Source organism: Ipomoea nil, unplaced genomic scaffold, assembly GCF_001879475.1.
Source record: "Ipomoea nil cultivar Tokyo-kokei standard unplaced genomic scaffold, Asagao_1.1 scaffold1900, whole genome shotgun sequence".
NCBI classification, from domain to species: Eukaryota; Viridiplantae; Streptophyta; class Magnoliopsida; order Solanales; family Convolvulaceae; genus Ipomoea; species Ipomoea nil.
Window position 1 is genome coordinate 379,578 of NW_017618328.1, and position 14,383 is coordinate 393,960.

Here is a 14,383-nt window from a genome sequence, read left to right on the forward strand (position 1 = left end):
TAAATAACTAGTCAAAATATTTTCCAAATATTTTGTTTCTAAGTAGACTATTGCCTTTTTATAAACAGAGTATTTATTCAAAAACACTTATGGTGAATAAATAAATACAAAGGTCTATTCTTGTGCCTTAGTTTTCGAGACTCAATTTGGAAAAAAATATTCTTTTATTCAAAAGTCAACACAAAAGTCAATGAGAGAAACCTGTGAACCTGATAGCCAAGTTTTCTTTAAAAACTTGATTTCAAAATACTCCTATCATCTTTCTAAAATTATTATATTGTATCATAGTCCAAGTTTAACAAAACATGTAACCCAAAATTATAAGGTAAAGTTCAAAATCCAAATTCCCAATTTTACTCCCCCAAGTTATGCATAGCCTAGGGCTTTGTGCCCTAGGTATAAAATCATACTATTCCATTGTCTTGCCTCTCAATCTCTCTCATTTCATTTTTGTTTCTCCTGAGAAAGCTAAGAGCGCAAGAAGCAACTCAAGTATAAGACTCCTTCTTCTCTTCCATTTCCAAGAGTTTCCATACACTTCTCTCCTCTCCTTAGCTAGAATAGATGTAGTATTGAATATTTCATGTGCTTGTGAATGATACATTGTGTGTATTTGTTGGTTATTGGAATTTAAGAGGTGTAGAAGACAACTATTCTTGAGGTGTAGAGGAAGCTAAGGATCCTAGCTTTTGGAAGCATCAAGCTTGAGGCATAACCCATGGATATCCAAAATATACTATTTTTCCTCTATTTGTCATATAATTGCATGTTTGAATGTTAATGATGATGTGTGAGCTTTAGAAGTGATTTAATCTCTTGTTTGATGTGGGAAATGTGTTGGAGGATGTTGTATTGTTGATTTTTTTCTTGGTTGGCGTGTTTGGAGGTGTTGTATCAGGTTCAAAGTGGACAAAATGCCCAGGTGTGGAACATAAAAAGGGATACAAGGCTACTGCCTCGTCTCTGCCTCGAAGGCGTGCGGGCCTGGCCGCGGGTCCTAGGTGACCAACCGGCTGGCCTGCGGGCGCAGTGGCAGGATTGGGTGGCGGGTCCTAAGCAGCTTGCCACTTCAATCCAGACTGCGCGGTTGGTTCAGTGGGTCTCTTGAGACCCGCCGCCCAGCCCACGGCCTAGGTGTAACACCCCAGATTTTCCTGAAACTTTTAAAACTTATATAATAAAGGTAATACTATTAGTAATATCGAAATAGAGCATTACTAAACATAAGAGTTGGGGTGTTGTGCCACATCTGAGCTGGAGAACTCAGATGCACAGGTTACGCTAACTAATTATCCTCAAACAATATCATTACATCATCAAGGCACGCAGGCCGAAAGAAAGACTAACTATCTAAGCCGCGGTCTTCTAGCGCGCTCCAGTAGCTAATCATCTGTGCCTGAAAGCCAAATATATATGTTCAGCGAATAATGCTGGTAACCCACTCCAACGCGTTAAAATACAATATAGGCGTATATATATATATATATATATATATATATATATATATATATATATATATATATATATATATATATATATATATATAGAGCGCTCCGGTAGCTAATCATCTGTGCCTGAAAGCCAAATATATCTGTTCAGCGAATAATGCTGGTAACCCACTCCAACGCGTTAAAATACAATAGGTATATATATATATATATATATATATATATATATATATATATATATATATATATATATATATAGATATAGATATAGGAAAACCCTTTTGATGCTGGAAGATATATACTTAGGAGACTCTAGCTTTTAAAACCGAAAATAGACTCAACAAGTAGGGACAATCACATTCAACAGTTATAATCATGCATATAAAGATACTAGCATATATCCTAAGGTCACAAGATTTATTTCACATCATTCATATCATTATCCAATCATTATCTCAACACATAAGCACACTTTGGTGACGCCACAGGACCAATCGCTTGCCCATACATGAGGGTCAGCGCATATAGCGCTAACATGGACCCGCAGCACCCTGCCTCATACCGCATCATGAAGGGGTTGACCGTAGCCAACCGATGAACCGCAGCTCATCAAACCGTTGGCAAGCCCAACGGTGGACCACAGCCCTACACACCGTTGGCGAGCGCAATCGGTGGACTGTGGCCCAAAAAGTTTGTCACTGACCGCAGCCAGGATTATGAACTGCAGCTCTTGTAAAACCTTGGCGAGCCCAACGGTGGACTGCAGCCCTACACACTGTTGGCGAGCCCAATCGGTGGACCGCAGCCCATGTAAAACCGTTGGCGAGCCCAACGGTTGACTGCAGCCCTACACATCGTTGGCGAGCCCAATCGGTGGACCGCAACCCATGTAAAACCAATTTCACCGCAGAACAATTTTGGGGAGTCATGCACATATAACACATAGAAAGCACATGTAATCCACATAAACACTTAGGGAAAGGGGAGAAAACATATAATGAAACCTATGTGTGGTCATCCACATACTAGGAATAATCCTAAGGGGTTCATACATCTTTCATCTATGTCAACGGGGTACCAATCCAACTAGCATACAATACACAAGACTCTTTTATCCTACGAATGCTATCCAAAACATCAAACTAGACTTAGGCACGATAAACGGAGTCCGTTGGGACACCACGAGGGTCGGGGAAACATCAAACGGGGAAGCCAACATCCCGAGGTGGGGAAAAACCAGCGGGTGGAGGACCACCTGCCGGCTGCTCGCCGCCGGCGAGAAACCGGGCAGCGGGTGCCCGGCGGGCAGTCGTCTGCCTGCTGCCGGCGACGCCAAAATGGGCAGCGGGTTCCCCTACCCCCACTGACTCCTTTTTAATATTTGGGTCCCGGGATCTTTTGTGGAACCCGAAACCGTGCTTAGACACTTTTAAACACGAACGATGACACCACACAGTCAAATAATGGATAAAAACCAAGAGTCATATTGAACATAACCTAACATGACTTCTAAACATAATCAACATCCGAACATGCGAAATCCACCCAAATATATCAAGAACATCACAATACGAAATTCCCAATTTGACCTAGGGCTCTAATCATATTTAAATCATAAAATCATACTTTATCTTTAAAATCGCGAACATCTAGATTTATCAAGAACAACACACAATTATCAAGAACCTCTTATAATCATCAAGATTATCAAGATCAACACATAAGATCATCTCATCAATATCAAGATCATATCATAATCATCATAAACGATTTATCAAGACACAAGCATAGAGAAGGAGCCAAAGAAGAAGATTATAGCAAAGAAAATAGGTTTTGTTGAGACATGGGTTACCTCTTAGCCTTAATTAATCCTCCCTTGGCTATTAAGGTTCTTCTCTAAGATTTCCATCCGATTGATCTCCCTAGGCTTGGGTGGTGGTGAATCTCCTGGGAATATTTTTGTGTAATATAACTATGGGTGGTAAGGGTTCTAATTGCTTTCTAATCCCCTATTTATATAATCAGGAATCCTGATTCTAATCTGAAAAGTAAAGGCCTACTTTCTTTACTCCTAATAGTTATATAGGTCTAGGATTCCTAACTAGAATCTGACTGGTAAAAGGTTTACTCTTTTTATTCCTAATAGGCTTAAGACTCTGGTTTAGGCAATGGTCCACTATCCATGGTGGACCACAATAATTAATTAAAGGGAATCCTAACCAAATTAAATCCTTTTTAATTATTATTAATGGATTTAATTAAATAATTAATCCGGGATTGAAGGCCGTAAGTGTGTGTGTTAAAGTGTTGTGATGAGATCCGGTTGAGAATTCCCGGAAGTGTGTGTTAACGTGTTGTGAAGAGATCCGATTGAGAATTCCTAGAAGTGTGTGTTAAATTGTTGTGATGAGATCCGGTTGAGAATTCCAGGAAGTGTTTGTTAAAGTGATGTGATGAGATCCGGTTGAGAATTCCCAGAATGTTACATGAAAAGAGTGTGTAATATTGAATTTATGCCTAGCACTAGTATCACCATGTGTTCCATTGGTTCATAATTTATTGTTAAGTTGTCATGCCACTCGATTTCCAATATTATGCATAATGTGATATTTTACCTTCTTGCTTGTTTTGGTTACTCCTTTGATGGCATGTCACTCTACCTATTCCTTGATCTATTAAGTCAAACTTGACGTCATATCTTGTTATTGTGTAGTAAGTACGCAAATTATGTTGTGGACTCGTGTCAACTATGCATTGTGGACACGAGTCTAAAACGAGTCGTTTTCAGGGAAAACGACGACATTCCAATTTTAAAAAAGAAAAATTTGATTTTGTCTGGGCCGTTAAGGTATTAACGGCGTTATTCGTTTGTGCAATTATGAATGTACAGTTATGAAATTATGAATATACAGTTATGGAACTATGAATGTACACTTATGGAATTATGAACACAGAGCTCTGACATTATGAACTTTACAATTATGAACATATAGTGATAGAATTATGAACATAGAGCTCTAAAATTGTGAACATAGAGCTTCGAAAAGTATGAATGTACAGTTATTGAATTATGAATGTACAATTACGGAATTATGATGTACAATTATGGAATTATGAATGTACAATTATGGAATTATGAACACAGAGCTATGACATTAAGAACTTACAATTATGAACATATAGTGATAAAATTATGAACATAGAGCTCTAAAATTGTGAACATAGAGCTTCGAAAATTATGAATTTACAGTTATTGAATTATGAATATACAGTTACGGAATTATGAATGTACAATTATGGAATTATGAATGTATAATTATGGAATTATGAACACAGAGCTCTAACATTATGAACTTACAATTATAACATATTGTGATAAAATTATGAACATATGCTCCTATAACGAAGCGGTCTCAAAAATAAAATAAAATTGTGGAAGATAACAGTGCCACTTACGGCACCGTTCCGTGTCCACAATGTATGCTGGACACGGGTCCATAGCATAACGATTGTAGTAAGTATGTATATTTGAGTGTGAATTGCATAAGTGTTTGTATATGAATTACATTTGCATGTGAGCTTAATGCCTATAAATAAGTTTTACTATTATAGATGTATATATTTAAATACATGTGAACCTATTTGTCCTCTATCTATGATCTTGATTGGCTTAACATGTCATACGATAACAAACCATTTTTCCAATCTATATCAATATGTATTTTACAGGATGGAGTGGTTTATACTTAGCGTTCGTGCTTACGGGTTACGTTATTTTTGTACACTTTTTATTTAACCCATTTTAGGCCTGACTGATGATTGCTGAACGAGTTTAGATGGAACTAGATTAGTGTAGATTTTGTTCAAGTTAGACATCGAATAGTTGGATGTGGGCCCTTTATGATGTATTATGATGATGTTAATTTAGTTAGTTTCCCGTGTAGTTGCTTTGTTGAGGGTAGCTACTATACGGAATAGCATCCCCTTTTGTTTTGGTTGTTGGGTAATTAGTATTCAATTGCCTTTTTTTTCCCGCATTTTCCTACCTTTAATTCATGTTTAGAACTAGGCTCAATTGTATAAAAATTGGAGGTGTTACAGTTGGTCTCAGAGCCAGGTTGATGTTCTAGGGTGGTTAAGGAATGACAATATCAGCCAAGGAAAGTTGACTTGATAAACCCTTAAATTTGAAACCTTAAGGTTTAGAATTTCTTTAATGGCATGTTTGGTTCATGGAATAGGTCAGGATTGGAATAACATTCCTTGGAATAGACCTATTCCATTGTTTGGTATGGTCATTTTGTCATGGGAATAATATTCCTAGGAATGAGCTATTACCTTTGCAAGGGGAACAACCATTCCTAGGGGGGCCTTGGTATTAGCTATTCCCATGCTCTTGGGAATAGCTTTTGTATTACAAATACCAAAAATATCATTTGCACATTATTTAATATTTATATTTAATAAATATAATGTATTATATATATATATATATATATATATATATATATATATATATATATATATATATATAATTAATTAATTAATTAATTAATTAATTAATTATAATTTTTATCTATCAATCTATCAATAAATATATATTTAAATAAATTATATAGACACACACACACAGACATTTTGCAACATTTACAATTGACATTTCGGGGAAAGAAAAGTCTTACCCCAAAACGCCATTGACATATATATATATATATATATATATATATATATATATATATATATATATAAGTATGTTAGAAATAGAAGTTAAGAAGATAATATATATAATTGAGATTTAAAAAGGTTATAAATTTTTATCTTTTTTTTTTCAAATCTTTCAAGTTCATCTATATTTCTGAGATGGGTTGATTGCCAACCTCAACCAATCTTGTGCATGCAAGAGCCTCAACGATTTTTGGAGTTAGAGAATTCCTAAAGGCATATAGTACGTACTCATTGATACTAAATGCTGATTGAGATGCAATTGTAAATATATGCAAGGAAATTTGGCTTTGGGTCAAGGAAACACGAAACAAGGATCACCAAAGAGTTGGTCAGAGTATATTGACAAATTCGTTGTAGTCTAGTTGGTTAGGATACTCGGCTCTCACCTGAGAGACCCGGGTTCGATTCCCGGCAACGGAATTGTTGTTTTATATATCCTCAGTTTTGCCACTTTTAGCCAGCTTGATGAGCTTCTGTAGACTGAATTGCAGTGGTTGATGATCAACATGCATATGAAAAGACAACAGCTAGGTGTATTATTGCAGATCAACATGCATATGAAAAGACAACAGCTAGGTGTATTATTGCAGATCAACATGCATATGAAAAGACAACAGCTAGGTGTATTATTGCAGCAAACTGAAGATTAAGAAGTAAGAAGAATATTATAGCAGTGAATTTTGTAATAAGAATACTGAACATACATATGGGATATCAAGTATTGCTGTATTGGATTTATATATGTACATTTCACATCATGTATAGAGCTACAACTAATATATATCCTCATTTACAAAATTTATTGAGATTAATATCAGCAAACTAGCAATTCCTGATTTCGGAGTAACGGAGGAGCTGATGAACACCGATGAGAAGTAAGTGAAACAAGCAGTGCATTCTCAAGTTGTCTAGATAAACCTCGGCTAAGAAGTGAAATGATGTAGTCCATGAAGACTGCATCACATGGTAGTGTAATTGGCCCATCGCTTGGAAGTCCAAATTCTTCTTCAGACATACTTAAGAGTTGCCTAATGATATGATTCTCGAGATATGATAGAGGGACAACAAACCGCTTCTGATCAGCAGTGTAGATAGTGAAATGACCCGCAGAAGAAATACTGCAGCTATCTGAATCATCATATAGACTTGGAAATGAAATCCTCTTTCTTCGGATGGCAGCAAATTTCTGCCATCTTCTGGCCAGCTTAATGAGCCTCTTTGAACTGATCATGATATTAACTTAGAAATTAAATAGAGATCGATCAGAGAGATTGAATGGAAGAGATCGAATAAGATTTAATTTTGTAGAAAGCTTGGAAATTGGGTAGAATTGAATGAATTGAATTTCAGTGTTTGATGAATTATAAGGAAGTGATGTATTTAAAGTGATGAGGAGGCTAAGACAGTCTTTAAGCTGTTGAGGAGGCAAAACCACATGATTGACACTGATGAGGAACGTAACCACATGGTTGTATGGGGCCTTTTAGCTTCAACCAGAAATATATATATATATATATATAAATGAGGAACCACATACATGGTTATGCTTACCAAATTAAATGGCCAAATTCCATTTAATTTCTTCTCTCATTTGGCTAGTTTTCTTGGAATGACACAAGTAGTTGAGCTTTCTCTATATGTTCAATTTCATTGATGCATGTGGGGAATGATGTTCAAAGGCAGGTCTTTATCAACAAAGTTGTATGTATAATTTCATGATGACAAAAATGTGTGGTAATGTTTCTTATCTTTCTAGCTGGCTGCCCATCCATCTAAATTATTTCTCTTAAATTAGCCACTCAATCCACCTCCCAAACCATCTATATAAACACATATAGATCGAATTGAATTGGTATTCACCCCACTCAAATAATTGCTTAAAGAAGAAATTAAACATCCCAGAATATAATGGCGATTAGTATGACTCGCATTCTCCGTGCTAAGCAGGGCCTCAGAAGGTCTTCTTCAAGAACAAACAGAGAAAGTGAGGTTCCTAAGGGGCACTTTGCAGTTTATGTTGGTGAGAGCGAGAAGAAGCGTTTTGTCATTCCAGTTTCCTACTTGAAGGACCCTTCTTTCCAAGACTTGCTGTGCCAAGCTGAGGACGAATTCGGATTTGATCATCCAATGGGTGGACTCACAATACCTTGCTTGGAGGATACGTTTCTTGACATCATCTCTAGCTCCAGTAGATCTTGAGATCGAGACTACAAACAGCTTAATTAGCTAGATTAATTAGTGGAGACAAATTTTTGTAGAAAAGATCATATCAGATCGAGTTTTATTGTACAGTTACTTGTTTCCCTTAGCTTTTTGGTTGTCTCCCCAGGATAATTCTTGACAAAAATACAAACACATTATTTTAATTAGCAGATCGAGAAAATTTTAATTTTGCACAACATCAGAGATTTCTTGTAACATTTATTTCTGTCCATCGATCTTCAGATTATTTCCCTTAGAAATGATTATGGTATAGTAATACCTTAGGAGATAGAGAGAAATTGAATGGAAAAGAACTAGATCTGTAGAATCCTTAGATCTTGATGCATAAGAAAGTGATCTATTATTGAAAGTGATAAGGCTAAGACAACCAGAATTGAATTGAGGCAATAGGCAATGCCTCGTGCTGCCTAAATTGAAAGTGATCTATTATTTGGTTTTGACCCACCGTTGAACCCTCTCATTCATTTCCTTTCATATTTTCAAGTTTGGATTCCATCATTTCACATTCCATTTTACAGAGTAATATATAAGTTTCTACTTCTTTCTATCTCTTTCATTTATGATATTCATGGATTATACTTATGTTTATGCTTAATATGTGTGGGTAATTAATTTATGCACCTGGGTATATATTCATTTACTAATAATTTTTCTTTCTAAACATGCATTTGCATTCATCAAATGATCCTACTGTTGATAGTACAACCCAATGTGCTCGATGGATACCCCTGATCGGGGACCCCAGTCCGGTATGCCCCAGGGCAGTCGGGTGGTTATGATTGGTACACTTAGCGGAATGAGGAGGAGGGGCCTCAATGGCCTGAGGAGTGAGGACAGCATCATACCCCTCGTTCGGCTCGTCAGTCGGCTCGGTTGTGCGACCAGTGTGAAATATTTTCTAGGCACGGGCTCGGTTATGACCATGTCCATGCCCATGACTACTATGTTTTGTTTGTATTTAATCTCGTTTTTAGTCAGGGACGGAGCCAGAGGGGGGGCAGGGGGTCAACTGCCCCCCCCCCCTCACCCCACACCCTACCCCATTATAATCTGTATATGTATATATGTATATATAGTATATGTTTTAGTATTAGTATAAAAACACTAGTAAATGTCTACAAGTAAGGAGTTAGATTTGTTGGTAGAGCATATCTATAGTAATAGGAAAGGTTTTGGGTTCAAAACCTTGCTTTAACATAGTTTGTCCTTCTAGCCCTATGGCTTTAACACATTTACTTTTTTAATATTTAATACACACACACACACACACACACAGATATATATATATATATATATATATATATATATATATATATATATATATATATATATATATATATATATATATATATATATATATATATATATATATATATATATATATATATATATATATATATATATATAACATTCTTTATATTAATAGTGATATGTATAATTTATAATGTGTTTTTTTTTTATCGAACGAACGAAATTTATTAACGGCCAACAGCCCGATGAGAGGCAAAGCCTCTAAGGTCATACAAAAAAGCCAGCTTGACTTGAGCAGGCAAAGAATTAATGGAATTAAAGACCCTTGCGACTGGTGAATTTAGGCCATTCGAAGCAAGAGCGTCAGCCACTTGATTGGCCTCCCGGTACACATGTGTAATCGTGGAACCCCAGGCCTGCAGACAAGAACGGATGTAGCGCACCGCATGAGAGATCCTCCACGGTATCTTGGTCATCTATGTCCCCGACAATGTTGCGAGGACGAGAGAGTCCACTTCTACCAATGAAGGACTCCTAGCAAACGCCGTGCACCAGAAAAGAGCGCGCTGTAAGGACAACGCCTCGGCCTCTAGCGCAGACGCGGCCTCAAGACGAAAACAAAGACCCACAATGAGCTGCCCACGAGAGTCTCGCAAACATGCCCCTCCCGCAGCCCCAGCAACCCCATATGCCGCATCAGTATTAAGCTTGAGTCTGCCCGAAGGTGGTGTCATCCATTTAACCCAGATGGTAACCATGCTAGGCGGAGTGTGGAACCGTCTCAAAAAGCTGGCTGTGAGGAGGAAATCGTCTCCCAGCCCCGAACGACGAATTGTCCGAGTGGAAGCTACCAAGAAAAGATCCTGTTTGATTCGGCTGAGCGTCTGGGAAACCCAGTGAGAGCCATCTCCGTAGACCCCCTGATTGTATGAACACCAAAGATGCCAAAGAATGAGGCACGGCACAAGTTTAGCATACCAGTCCACCGCCGAGCCCGGGGGCGCAAGCAGCCACCAAGCATGGTATTCCGTGCGCAGCGAGGATACACCAATTGTTGCACCAAAAATACCCTGGAAGTGACACCATACATGCTTGGAAAAATCGCACTGATATAGACAGTGCTCTAATTCCACCGAGGCTTGATGACAAAGAGGGCAAACCGAGGGCAAGCAGACATTAAACCTCTGGATAACATCTGGGAAAGGGAGAAAGGCGCGAAGCAACCTCCACATAAACAAAGATACCTTGGACGGGATCCCTCCACCCCAAATGCACTTGGATGAAAGGCATGACGCTGCCTTGTATCGCAACGCTTCATGAACTGATGACAGAGAGAACTCGCCGTAAGGATCAGGCGTCCAAATTATACCATCAGGGACAACCTCTGTGTTGTCATCCACAAAGTCTCAAATTTGCTGCATGCGCTTCCAAGTGATTGAAGTATTTCGCGGACCAGCTGAGTATAGGGCGTGCATATAATCAGCCCAAAGCGAACCACCCTGGAGGAAGCCGAATAATTGCTTTGCAGAAAATGCTTGCTGCATTGTTCCAAGTGACCGGATACCCAAACCACCCTCTTCTGTTGGGAAGCATAACCTGCGCCAGGCAGTCCAGTGACGCTTTGGCCTTCCATTTTCAGCGCCCCACAAAAAGTTAGCGAACTTAGACTCAAGAGCTGATTGAGTCTGTCGCGGTAACGGGACCGAAGCCATAGTAAATAGCGGTATTGTGTTCAAGACATGCCGGAGAAGAGTGAGTCTTCCTCCTGGAGATAGCAATTTACGTTGCCAACTGAGCAACTTATTATCAACTCTTTCCAGTAAATGGTGATAGTAGAGTGGCCGATTTCTGCCCTTAAAGAGATTGACTCCCAGATACCGAAACGGCAAGGTAAATTGCTGCATGCTAAGAATCCTTGACATCTCGTTCGTCCGGCTACGAGTGCACCAGTTTGAAGCCACAAAGAAGCTTTTGTTGTAATTTATTTTCTGCCCAGAGCCAGCTTGGTATTCATTTAAGATATCTGTCAAAGCTTTCAAGGACGATGATGTGCCATTTACAAAAATAACAATGTCGTCGGCGAATGCTAAGTGGCTGATCAACGGGCAGCTCGGGGTCGTGAAGTACGGTGTCAACATAGCAACACCCATTTTCAGAATAAGAGACCGCGAGAGGGCCTCAGAGGCCAAGATGAAAAGAAGCGGGGACAGCGGATCACCTTGCTTGACGCCTCTTGAAGGCTGAAAGAACTCGCAACTCTCGCCATTAACCAGGATTGAGAGTTGAGTGGCCACCAAGTTGTTCAAAATAAGATTGGCAAACAAATCTGGGAAGCCAAACTTCCTCAAAACCTCCCGAAGAAAAGGCCAGGATACCCTGTCAAAGGCCTTCATCATGTCCAACTTGATAATGACATTGGAGCCCCGACATTTCTTGTCGATAAACTGTAGCAATTCAAAAGCAAGAAGAATGTTATCCTGGATGCTGCGTCCTGCCACAAAGCCCGATTGCTCCCTAGAAATCAAATTCGGCAAGATAGGACACAATCTGGTAGCTAGTAATCTTGTTAGAACCTTCGGGATCAACGTAATCTGCCAAAGAGTCTAGGTGGGTCTTCTTCGGGATCAACACAATTCGCGCACTTGCCATTGCCCGGGGAACAGGAACCCCGAGTAAGAAGTCTTGCACAGCCCCGTAGACATTATCCTTCACAATATCCCAACAGTGACGGAAGAACATCCCCGAGAAACCGTCTGGGCCAGCTGCACTATCATGATCTAGTTTCCAGACTGCATCTTTAACCTCCTCATGCGAGAAAGCCACCATGAGAGAGTCTGCATCTTGAGGGCTCAGGACCGCATTCAGACACTGAAGCAAATTGCCCATCTCCTGATTATCCTCAACCGAGAATAGGTCGGTGAAAAACCTGACAACTTCCTCTTTGATATCAACCTGCGTGGTTAATAACTGTCCCGAAGCATCTCTCACCGAAGAGATTCGTGGCCTCCGGTGTCTTTCCTTCACTACTGAGTGAAAATATTTTGTATTGGCATCACCCTCTCGCAGCCACTTCACTCGGGCTTTTTGCTTCCAGAAGCACTCTTCTTGCTTGAGAGCTAGCAAGAGATCCGCCTGCAGGGCATGAAGGGCTAGACGGTTGTCCCTGGTCGAATTGGCAGTATGCCTAAACTCCGCTTCGGCAACCCGTATTTCCAAATCTTTTACCCGGTCGAAGACATTCCCAAAGATGTTTTTGTTCCAAGCTTTTAAGGAATTCTTAAGGCGCTTTAACTTAAAAGCCAACTCTCGCATGCTTCCTCCGTGAGCCGGCAAACTCCAATTTTGGCGAACCAGGTCCATGAAGCCCGGGTGAGAAAGCACATACTCTGAAATCTGAACTGCTTTGGACATGATACTGCGTCATTAGACCCTGTTAATAAAATTTGGGCGTGATCCGACGTGGTCCTTGCTAAGACAGAGATCCTCACATCTGTGAAAACATCCCGGAAAGCTGCATTCATGAGGAAGCGGTCAAGCCTTTTCCAAACTGGCCCCGTAGTGCGTATCCCATGCCAAGTGTATTGATTCCCGATCACTGATAAATCAATTAAGTTATTGTCACAAATAAAGCTTGAAAAGCCCGAAATGCTATTTGTGTCTGGTACAGCACTTCCCCTATATTCAGAGAGACTTGAGATAACATTCAAATCCCCACTCAAGAGCACCGGTAAAGAGCCCCCCAAAACAGTTGAAAGTTGGGCCCAAAGCTGCGCTCTCTCTGTCCTCGTGTGTTTACCGTAAACTGCCACAAAAGAGAAGACAAATTGCCAAGGCAAGTAATTAATAGTACAGCAGACGAATTGCTCAGAATCAAGCACCACCTCCACCTCGAAGTCCGCAGACCAAAGTAACCAGATGTTTGATGTCTCCGAGGCAAAACCATCGGAGAACCCCAACTCGGTGATCATCTGAAGCAAGCGATCCTGAGCCAATATAGGCTCAATTAAGGAGACAAAACTAATGCGCTCACGTCGGAGGAGTCTTTTGAGTCTACGCCGTGAGGAAAGTAGACCCCTGACATTCCAACTAAGCAGATTCATTTGAGTCTATGGGAAAAAGAGACTCTAGCGATTTTCCCTGCCGCCAGGCGTGTGAGTCTAGGCTGGCTTTTCTTCTTAGTTACCATAACATAATTGTCCTGTTTGTTTCCTCCAAGTTTCAGAGCGAACATTTTACTCGCCTCCTTCCATGAATCCAACAGCGAAGGACTGTAAACCTTCGCATTCAGAAGCTCATCTCCATCCGAAAGGTGTCCAGGCTGAGAGTCTAACGGAGCATGTCGAACTCCCTGGTCATCTATTAACGTTGCTCCTAGAGGTGCGTTGGCATCTGGAACAATGAAAGGAGCCGTCGAATTCTCCGATTCCGGCTGATGACTACTCAGACACGCCTGTGGTGGTTGTTCATTTGGGGCATCTTCGGGAGTTGTTACATGGCTTACTGCCTGGGGCTCCCGGTCAGCCATGGGCTCCCGCCTGGTATCATGCTGTTGCTTCTCCAACTGCGCAGAGCATTCTGATTTAAGGTGGCCAAATTTTCGGCATCCCAGGCAGTAGGGCAGGATAAACTCATACGTCACCTTCTGAGCAAAACCACCGAAGGAGCCATTGTTGATCCAGACCTGGTTCGTGAGGGTGGTGCTGACATCAAGCTCTACGCACACTCTAGCAACGGAA

General features: G+C 40.0%; 2 protein-coding genes and 1 non-coding gene across 3 annotated transcripts; 2 read left to right on the forward strand and 1 right to left on the reverse strand.

The window, feature by feature from the left end:
- Positions 1–6,520: 6,520 nt before the first annotated feature.
- On the forward strand, positions 6,521–6,593 carry TRNAE-CUC. Its single transcript has one exon. It is a non-coding gene; the product is annotated as a tRNA-Glu (tRNA).
- A 394-nt stretch (positions 6,594–6,987) lies between these two features.
- LOC109193656 (auxin-responsive protein SAUR68-like) lies at positions 6,988–7,404 on the reverse strand. Its single transcript, XM_019344510.1, has one exon. It carries the CDS (start codon positions 7,402–7,404, stop codon positions 6,988–6,990), a length of 417 nt encoding a protein of 138 aa, XP_019200055.1.
- Positions 7,405–8,054: 650 nt separating this feature from the next.
- Positions 8,055–8,539, forward strand: LOC109193686 (auxin-responsive protein SAUR21-like). The gene has a single exon (XM_019344538.1). It carries the CDS (start codon positions 8,082–8,084, stop codon positions 8,370–8,372), a length of 291 nt encoding a protein of 96 aa, XP_019200083.1. The 5' UTR covers positions 8,055–8,081; the 3' UTR covers positions 8,373–8,539.
- The last annotated feature ends 5,844 nt before the right edge of the window (positions 8,540–14,383 follow it).